Here is a 10,338-nt window from a genome sequence, read left to right on the forward strand (position 1 = left end):
GGTAGATGACAAACTTTATATATACTTGGAGTATGTGTCTGGTGGTTCCATTTATAAACTTCTTCAAGATTATGGCAAGCTTGGTGAGAATGCTATACGCATTTATACTCAACAGATTTTGTCAGGGCTTGAATATTTACATGCTAAGAACACTGTCCATAGGTTAGTGTACTTGTTGAATCTTTTTTTTTGTTACACAGAAGCAGCAGTTATCTGATTTTAATATTTATGTGTGCTAATCATCTTGGATCTTTTGTGCTTATGGATTAGTTTTAATCTTGTTCAGAACATTAAGGAGCTAATATATGGTAGACCCCAATGGCCGTGTGAAATTACCGATTTTGGGATGGCAAAGCATGTAAGAATATACATCTTAAATTTTTGTTCTATGTTCACAACCACAGTCAGAATGAGTAGATTTGACCTAGGATGTATGACAAATGGAATTCTAATTATATCATACAATTATTCATCCTAGACTAAAATGAAAGCGTACTGTCTGTAAAATTTGATATTTTATTAAGTGAAGTATGAGGGGTTTGTTCTAATATTGTTTATCTGAATTGCAGATCACTGGGCAGTCTTGCCCATTGTCATTCAAGGAAGCCCTTATTGGTGGCACCTGAGGTCAGAATTGCTTTAATATTATACCCTTGCATTAAGATTCTCTTTGATGCTTTCTGAATATTTAATTGCATTATCATTCGTCATAAAGAATTCAAATGGTTGCAATCTTGCTGTTGATATATGGAGCCTTGGTTGTACGGTTTTGGAGATGGCACACCACATCCACCTTGGAATCAGTATGAAGGGGTTAGTAAATTTTAGTACAAAAATTTGACATGTTTTATTTTGAGATATATTGTAAATTTGAATGCCAGTTTTTGTACAGCTAAATACTTTTCTTGGTGAGTCTTTGTGTGCTGGAATCTGAATTATTTTGCAGTTCTTTCCAATTGTTAATTCATTTACCATATTACATTTCTTTTATCATTTGTGTATGTGCTGCTTTAAAGGTGGCTGCTATGTTCAAGTTGGAAACAGTAAGGAACTCCCTGCTATTCCTGATCATCCTTCGGATGAGGGAAGGAATTTGTGAGGCTCTGTTTACAACGAACCCAGCGCAACTCCTACAGCAGCTATGCTTTTAGAGCACCCTTTTATTAAAAATTCTGCCTCATTGGAAAGACCTATTTTCAGTGCTGAGCCGTCAATGCAATCCCTCCAGTCACAAATGCAAAAATACTGGTATAAGCATGATGGACTATTTTCTTTTCAATATGATGTGAAACAAGTTTTATTATTTTCTGTATTTTTTTGTTTCCTCCTTCATTTTTATTTTAGTTCAAATAGTTAAATTTATAATTTTATTTCCTTCTGTATGTAGACTAAAATTACAATTTATTCAGTCTGATAAAAAAATGTTTCAAGTTATTTAGAGCTAACAATCATATTTATTCATTAATTCTTTTGGATTTTCTTATCACGGATTTGATGACCTGTCACTCGGTGATTCAAGTTGTTCTTAATAATTTGAGAATCTAGTAGCCTCCCCAGTTCAGGGAGAAAAAATTGAACTTAGAAACACCAAGACTGTTAATTCCTGAGATGATGTGTATGAGAAAAAGATGAAGGAAATTTTAACAACATTTATTTAATCATCTAAGTGATTACATAAACACCAACCAATAATAAAGAAATTCGCTTGTTGCATGGTGAAATAAGAATGGTTTAGATTGTCAATTTAATTACAGACGTAGGCATAGAGACATGATGGACTATTTGTTGTCCATATGTTGAAAAAGTTTTATAATTTTGCTTGATTTGTTTCCTTCATTATGCTGATATGTTTTTATTGACTACTTTGTTCTAGTTCCGGAAAGCTATGATTTGTTATTCTTTATTTTCTTCTATATATATGATTAGTTTAGTATAAATAGATTGTAATGTTTCTATTGTACAAGTTAAAAGTTACCGATAATTTTTTTTTGGTTTATTCTACACAGACAGACACACACTCTCTCTCTCTCTAAAAAGTTTCCATCACTCTCTCTCTCTGCATTTCTTCTACTTTGGTGTTTGGTCTGAGCCTTTTCAGTTTCTATTCGTTGTGGAAACTGGGGCCTTTTTTTGGGCTACACACACACACTTGTACACTGTAAGTAATGTTAGAATTTTGTTTTTTTTATTCTTTGATATTTTTGAGAGTGATTTTTTAGCTGCAAAGAAGTTGGTAACTTTAGAGATTTTGAAAACTTGATTTGTTTGTTGTTTGTGGGTATGTTGAGTTTGTTAAGTTTTGTTTAATGAGTTTGTAGAGTGTTATTTGAGATTTTGCTGCGTAAATTTGGATTAATTTTGTGTTTCAAGATATGGGATTTTGTTTTTAGATGAAGTTTGAGGTGGGTTATAAGTTGGAGTGATTTTGTTATGTGTTTCATGATAAATGGATTTTGTTTTAGTTATGTCAATCTTGTTGATTTGATATGAATGTTTGTTTTGGTTGATATGTGAATGGTTGAGTTTATAGATCTGCGTTGATACAGTGTTTTGGGTTCTTGAGCTTTGAGCATCTGGTTTCGCATATTGGTTGAAATTGGTGTTAAAGCGAGGATCTCACTTATTAGTCTTATGGTAGTGAAAGAAACTCTTGTTAATTTCTTTTTGCGATCAAAATTTTTGCTTGGAATGGGTTAAAACTGAGAATTATTCATGTAATCACAGATGTTAGTGTCTCTGGGTGTGGCTGTCCTTCGAGGAACGAACTTCATTTGTTCATGGCTCTGAATTTATAATGATTACTATTAGATTAACCCGGAAAAAGAAAAGTATTGCTGGCCAGCAAGAATTGCTTTGTTTGGAGGTCTGTAATGGTTTGCATGTGCATGTGATTTAACCAGCTGACAGTCCTATAATAGGACAGAGATTTTGCGTGACATTACAACTCAGTGGGTTATGATTGTTTGATTATGTTTCTTTTGGAAAATTTTAATAATCTACAAATTGTTGCAAACATTGGTTCCTGTAACTTCGATTTAAAGTGGATTGAAATTTAGAGGAAGATTTCTTTGTTTTCAAAGTGTGTGCTTGTGTTTTTACTAAAAATACTTATTATTTTTCTAAGCTTCAATGAATCAAAAAAAATTTCTTGCTGAGCCGAATAGGTCTAGAGATTTTTCTATTTGGATATGATCACAAATAACCAGATCATATAAATGTTGTATTATTCTTCTGTGGTAGAGTTTATAGTAAAATACCTGTTTTTGTTGTTTACAGTTTCTTTCAAGTCCCCCTGATTCTCTGGTTGGCATTCTTGGACTTCATGTCATCCTTACAGACATATGAGTTTCAATTTTGGCCATTAAGTTGGCATCTTTACAGCTGATCTGTAGTTTTGGTATTGAATCTTAAGTTGGGGATTGTCCCCTTTTTTTCCAGTAATTTTGAATATAAATATGCCTTCATGGTGGGGGAAGTCTTCATCCAAAGAAGAAAAGAAGAAAGCAACCAAGGAAAGTTTTATTGATACGATAAACCGCAAATTAAAGATTGCATCTGAAGAAAAATCCAGAAGTAGATCAGGAGTTGCTGGGAGACGTTATAATGACACTGTTTCAGAAAGGGGATCTCTATCCCGTGTGCCGTCAAGATCACCATCACCCACAACCCTTGTATCACGTTGCCAAAGTTTTGCAGAAAGGCCTGCCCAGCCACTTCCACTTCCGGTGGCTCACCTTGCTAGTCTTGGGCGCAGTGATTCCGGAATTAGTGCATCAACAAAACCAAAATTTGACAGAAGCGCCAAGACATCACTGATTTTACCCCTTCCAGCATCTGGATGTGTCCCTAGCAGGTTGGATTCTACTGATGCCGAGGGAGATTTAGCAGCTGGTTATTCTTCCGACAGCTCCAGTGATAGTGATGACCCATCAGATTCTCGTCTCCTTAGTCCCTTGACATCTGACTATGAAAATGGAACCAGAACTGCCTCGACCAGCCCTTCAAGGTGAGTTTCTATCCATGTCACTGTAAATCATTGTATTATTCATGGTGATCTCTCTCTCCAGAACTGTTTCATATCTGATAAACCCTTTTTAACCTTTGCTGAAGTGTAATGCAAAAGGATAAATCCCCTGCAATCAATCAGAAGAGCACTAGAGAGGCACTGAAACCATCTAGTCTTTTGTTCAATAATAAGACTCTTTCTACATCACCTAAACAGAGACATCTGGGCTCCCATGTGCAAAGTTTACAAATTCCTTATGCTTATGCTCCGTTTAGTGCTCCAGACAGCTCAATGTCAAGTCCTTCTACAAGTCCGATGAGAGCGTTCAGTACAGAACAAGTTTTGAATGCTGGATTTTGGATAGGAAGGCCTCATTCAGATATAGCTTTACAAGGATCTGGACAATGTTCTAGTACAGCCTCAGGCCATAACTCTGGGCCTAACTCAGTTGGTGGGGATATGTCGGGTCAGCTATTTTGGCCACATAGCAGGTGTAGCCCTGAGTGTTCTCCAATACCGAGCCCTAGAATGGCAAGCCCTGGTCCCAGCTCCAGAATACACAGTGGTCCTGTCACTCCTTTGCATCCAGGAGCTGGAGGGGCTGTTAGTGAGTCTCCTAATGGCCGGCCTGATGATGTGAAACAACAAAGCCACCGATTGCCCCTTCCCCCTATAACAATCTCTAATACTTGTCCTTTTTCGCCCTCATATTCAACTGCAACATCTCCATCAGTCCCTAGAAGTCCAGGGAGGGTAGAAAATCCAATGAGCCCTGGTTCACGCTGGAAGAAAGGCCGATTGCTGGGAAGAGGCACATTTGGACATGTCTACCTTGGTTTTAACAGGTCTGTTGCTAAAGGAGGTGTCTACTTAGCTCTTGTAGTCATTCAATATTTATGTTCCCTTCTTTTAATGAATTCTCACAATTTCATGCATGTTACCATTGTTTTCTGACACCTTTTTTTTTTGGCTGTTAGCAACACAAGAAATTAAAAGTAGTTGTGTTTCTTAACATATGCATTTGAGCATCAAGTTGATCCTTGTTTTATACCATTGAATTTCAGATTGAAGATGTCCACAGTTCGGCATTGATGTTACCCTTGTGACAACATTTCTTAAAATAGAAGTTATAGACTACTTTTTGTTTACAAACTTAATCCATATCATATTTTCTGATTTTATTTTATTGTTGGGCTTCAGTGAGAGTTGTGCGATATGTGCAAGTGAATTTATCAACTATGTTCATTTACTCTCTCTCTAGATTTTGCATATACGATTTTCTGATTTTAGTTTGTTCTTTGGGCTTTAGTGAAAGTGGTGAGATGTGTGCTATGAAGGAGGTAACTCTATTTTCAGATGATGCAAAGTCAAAAGAAAGTGCACAACAACTGGGGCAAGTAAGGTTTTCTTCTTTAATTATTTATTTTTAATATGTATTTTTTCTCTCTTATTCTTTGATTAATTTAAGAATTTGTCGGGCTAGTAGGAAGTTTTTAAGTTTGAAGAATAGAATTTATGGGTTCTTTTAGGGGTAATATTTTATGGTTCTAATGATATTTGACAGGAAATTGCAATGCTGAGTCGCTTAAGACATCCAAATATAGTGCGGTATTATGGATCCGAAAGTGTAAGTTCTATATACTTTTCAGCTTTATTGCTGATAATATTATTTAGACTAGCTTGAAGCAGTCAATTTCTGAGGATTTGACCATTGAAAAATTAGTTAGCTATGATTTTTCCTCCAAATTTCTAAAGCTTACAGGAAGTTCTGATACTATACAATAGTACCACTTTTGTACTTGCTATGATTCAATTTACATTTTTGCATATGTATCCAAATGCTTTATACAAATAGATTGTATTTGGTAGACCTTTATATAAGAATTGAATCAAATGCCTTGGATCATTTTAACTTATATTAGGCTTTTTATGTTATGAACAGGTAGATGACAAACTTTATATATACTTGGAGTATGTGTCTGGTGGTTCCATTTATAAACTTCTTCAAGATTATGGCAAGCTTGGTGAGAATGCTATACGCAGTTATACTCAACAGATTTTGTCAGGGCTTGAATATTTACATGCTAAGAACACTGTCCATAGGTTAGTGTACTTGTTGATAATTCTTTGTTTTGGTTACACCAGAAGCAGCAGTTATCTGATTTTAATATTTATGTGTGCTAATCATCTTGGATCTTTATTGTGCTTATGGATTAGTTTTAATCTTGTTCAGAGACATTAAAGGAGCTAATATATTGGTAGACCCCAATGGCCGTGTGAAATTAGCCGATTTTGGGATGGCAAAGCATGTAAGAATATACATCTTAAATTTTTGTTCTATGTTCACAACTCACAGTCAGAAATGAGTAGATGATGACACTAGGAGTGTATGACAAATGGAATTCTAATTATATCATTACAATTATTCATCCTAGACTAAAAGAATGAAAGCGTAGCTGTCTGTAAAATTTTGATATTTTATTAAGTGAAGTATGAGGGGTTTGTTCTAATATTGTTTATCTGAATTGCAGATCACTGGGCAGTCTTGCCCATTGTCATTCAAGGGAAGCCCTTATTGGATGGCACCTGAGGTCAGAATTGCTTTAATATTATACCTTTGCATTAAGATTCTCTTTGATGCTTTCTGAATATTTTAATTGCATTGATCATTCAGGTCATAAAGAATTCAAATGGTTGCAATCTTGCTGTTGATATATGGAGCCTTGGTTGTACGGTTTTGGAGATGGCTACCACCAATCCACCTTGGAATCAGTATGAAGGGGTTAGTAAAATTTTAGTACAAAAAATTGACATGTTTTATTTTGAGATATATTGTAAATTTGAATGCCAGTTTTTGTACAGCTAAATACTTTTCTTGGTGAGTCTTTGTGTGCTGGAATCTGAATTATTTTGCCAGTTTTTTCCAATTGTTAATTCATTTACCATATTTACATTTCTTTTTATCATTTTGTGTATGTGCTGCTTTAAAGGTGGCTGCTATGTTCAAGATTGGAAACAGTAAGGAACTCCCTGCTATTCCTGATCATCTCTCGGATGAAGGGAAGGAATTTGTGAGGCTCTGTTTACAACGGAACCCAGCGCAACGTCCTACAGCAGCTATGCTTTTAGAGCACCCTTTTATTAAAAATTCTGCCTCATTGGAAAGACCTATTTTCAGTGCTGAGCCTGCAGATGCAATACCTCCAGTCACAAATGCAATGAAAATACTGGTATAAGCATGATGGACTATTTTCTTTTCAATATGATGTGAGAACAAGTTTTATTATTTTCTGTAATTTTTTGTTTCCTCCTTCATTATTTATTTTAGTTCAAAATAGTTATAATTTATAATTATTTATTTCCTTCTGTATGTAGATTAAAATTACAAGTTATTCAGTCTGATAAAAAAATGTTTCAAGTTATTTAGAGCTAACAATCATATTTATTCAATTAATTCCTTTTGGATTTATCTTATCACGGATTTGATGACCTGTCACTCGGTGATTCAAGTTGTTCTTAATAATTTGAGAATCTAAGTAGCCTACCCAGTTCAGGGAGAAAAAATTGAACTTAGAAACACCAAGACTGTTAATTCCTGAAGATGATGTGTATGAGAAAAAGATGAAGGAAATTTTAACAACATTTATTTAATCATCTAAGTGATTAACATAAACACCAACCAAAAAGTAATAAGATAAATTCGCATGTGTATTGCATGGTGAAATAAGAATAAGGTTTAGATTGTCAATTTAATTACAGACGTAGGCATAGAGACATGATGGACTATTTTGTTGTCCATATGTTGAAAAAGTTTTATCATTTTGCTTGATTTGTTTCCTTCATTATGCTGATATGTTTTTATTGACTATTTTGTTCTAGTTCCGGAAAGCTATGATTTGTTATTCTTTATTTTCTTCTATATATATGATTAGTTTAGTATAAATAGGATTGTAATGTTTCTATTGTACAAGTTAAAAGTTACCGATAATTATTTTTTGGTTTATTCTATGTAGAATTTTTATCTTGTCATGTCAAACAAAGCAAAATCAGTCCACCGTGTGCTCCGCACAGCGTCAAATAATTATGTGATTTGATTCTCTTTTTTTGGTATTATGTCCTGTCACATATCTTTCTCCTTTTTTTTTTTTTTTCACACACACTTATTCAAGGTTGGCATGAGGGGTGGATTGATCCCTGGTATGAGGGGGAATTGATCCCCTATACCTGTCGGTCCTCAATAAGTGGTCTTACCAGCAATCCTAGGGGACAGATATACAATATTGGTGGTGGTTACATGGCTTGAATATCAACTGAGGAAGAGCCTAATTAACTTAAATAGTATATGTGATCTAAACCATTATGCAATTGCAAGGATTGTAGATAAACTTCCTTTATTTTTCTACTTAAGCTGTTATTCCTTTGTGGTTTTGTTAACTGCTTGTTTGTGCTTTTGTTCTTCTATTAGGGTGTTGGACAGGCCAGAAATCTCTCAAGCTTTGACTCAGAAGGGACTAACTACCAGTCCAGGGGATTAAGAACTGGTTCAGGATCAAGGTTTCCTTCTTTCTCTTCTTGTATACATGTATACACACACAAACTCTTGTTTTTATGAAACATATATGCTTGAAGTGCTACTTTCTTTGTCACACCAACAGTTGAACCTTGAGGGTTCAGAAGTCCAATTGTTAACCTTTTTGCCAGGAGAATTAATTTTCTTTTTCTTGCATGTTATCTAAAGGCTTGGAAGCTTTTCAGCTGAAGAGTTATCAGGGTTTATTAGTTTCTAAGAAGAGTCGCACAAATGCATATATAACAATAGTTTTAGTATTTTTTGTTTAACAAAGTGCAATGAGGACCATGATGTCTTACTCTGCGAAGGAAGTTAATGCAAGAAATTATACGATGAGTTGCAATCTGATATTTATTCTTTTGAAAGAAAAAAAATTAGCCTTATATTGATTTTTCTGGGCTTTCTTGCACTTCTCTCCAGCAATCCCCTGGTGTGGTCTTTGGCTGTATTGTTGCAAAAATTATCTTTTACTGTACTGAATTTTCTTTGTCCAACATCTTCTAAACCACAGTGAAGCACATACTCCTTGGAATATGTCATGTCCAGTTTCGCCCACTGGGAGTCCACTTTTACATACAAGGTCACCACAGCATGCTAGTGGAAGGATGTCTCCCTCTCCAATATCTAGCCCCCATACAGCATCTGGTTCATCCACTCCTCTCACTGGTGGAAGCGGTGCTATCCCATTTCATCAATACCAGCAGCCAACAAACTACTTACAAGAAGCCATTGCAATTGCCCCCAGGTCCCAAAACAATTTCTATACAAATGCTAGCAACCCCTATCAAGATCCTCGGCATGATTTTTTCCGTGGAATGTCACAAGCCTCTCGTGTTTTCAGGGAAGTTATTTCATCTGACGGAGCAACTCAAGTAAACCAGTTTGGACGTCCTGGCAATGGGGACCTCAGGGATTTCTATGACGGACGACTGGTCTTGTCTGATCAGGTGTCTGAGCAGATCTTGAGAAATCATCCAAAGTTGAACCCTTCTGTGGACTTAAATCCAAGCTCATCAATGCTTGGTCGCATTAATGGAATGTAGTCTTCAAATGAAGTCTTGATTATTGCTCCAAGCATGCGAATTCCTGTCTGATGCTCGACGATGGTTTTGTCATAATCATTACAAAGAACACCAATATGCATGAGGAAGAATCAAATGAACAAGTTGGATCTTCTGGAAAGCTAGAACAGCAGAAGAATGATTTCAGTATATAGTGGCTTTGGTGTTCTCAGTCAGTCTGGTGAGTGGTTTTTTCCATCCTGGCATCTTGTATGTTTGGTCCAGTGTCCACTTAAATGACTCACTCTCTTTGACACAATGCGGATGTTTGAAAGATCTTTTCCCCAAGAAGAGAGCTCGCAGATACAAGACACGAGGAAGTTTGGTATTGTAAAGAACTGTATATTGTTTTTACACTTGAAACACAGAGGAGTTAGAAAGAAGAGTTATATTAAACATTGGATTCATCTTTTTCCTCTTCCCCTCAACTAAATTTTGGGTGGAAGGATGGTCATGGGGTTGTACAGAAGAACCGCAGCTATAAGTTGAAAGAGTTGCCGGTTGTCTAGATGGCAGAATCTGCCTGATATTTGACTGTTGTATTAAGGTTTTTGCTTTTTTCTTTCTTCTTGTCCTCGGCTCATTGCAGCAACTAGGCCTAAAACCTGTTATTCTGGCCGAATTGCTGATAATATTATATTTAGTTTATACTTGTATCCATTAAATTAAAGAAATCTATTATTCCACCTGTACTTCGGAAA

General features: G+C 35.6%; 1 protein-coding gene across 2 annotated transcripts; it reads left to right on the top strand.

Annotated features, from left to right (window-relative positions):
• The first annotated feature begins 2,016 nt into the window (after positions 1-2,016).
• On the top strand, positions 2,017-10,338 carry LOC116136950 (mitogen-activated protein kinase kinase kinase YODA-like). 2 transcript variants are annotated; one of them, XM_031422635.1, is made up of 12 exons: positions 2,017-2,158; positions 3,277-4,006; positions 4,111-4,851; positions 5,316-5,403; positions 5,571-5,633; positions 5,949-6,109; positions 6,240-6,315; positions 6,538-6,597; positions 6,681-6,788; positions 6,997-7,236; positions 8,472-8,560; positions 9,088-10,338. In XM_031422635.1, the coding sequence occupies exons 2-12, from the start codon at positions 3,456-3,458 to the stop codon at positions 9,617-9,619; spliced, it is 2,709 nt and encodes a 902-aa protein (XP_031278495.1). In that variant the 5' UTR covers positions 2,017-2,158; positions 3,277-3,455; the 3' UTR covers positions 9,620-10,338. The 2 variants fall into 2 exon arrangements, with proteins under 2 accessions (XP_031278495.1, XP_031278494.1); XM_031422634.1 differs by having other exon boundaries at positions 3,439-4,006.

Source organism: Pistacia vera, unplaced genomic scaffold, assembly GCF_008641045.1.
Source record: "Pistacia vera cultivar Batoury unplaced genomic scaffold, PisVer_v2 Contig320, whole genome shotgun sequence".
Taxonomy (NCBI): domain Eukaryota; kingdom Viridiplantae; phylum Streptophyta; class Magnoliopsida; order Sapindales; family Anacardiaceae; genus Pistacia; species Pistacia vera.

Bases quoted from the DNA above. Each gene is read 5' to 3' on its own strand.
- LOC116136950 (XM_031422635.1), top strand. From the start codon at position 3,456: ATGCCTTCATGGTGGGGGAAGTCTTCATCCAAAGAAGAAAAGAAGAAA. The intron at 5,404-5,570 runs GTAAGGTTTTCT...GATATTTGACAG, and splicing joins GTGCACAACAACTGGGGCAA to GAAATTGCAATGCTGAGTCG. The intron at 6,789-6,996 runs GTTAGTAAAATT...GCTGCTTTAAAG, and splicing joins CTTGGAATCAGTATGAAGGG to GTGGCTGCTATGTTCAAGAT.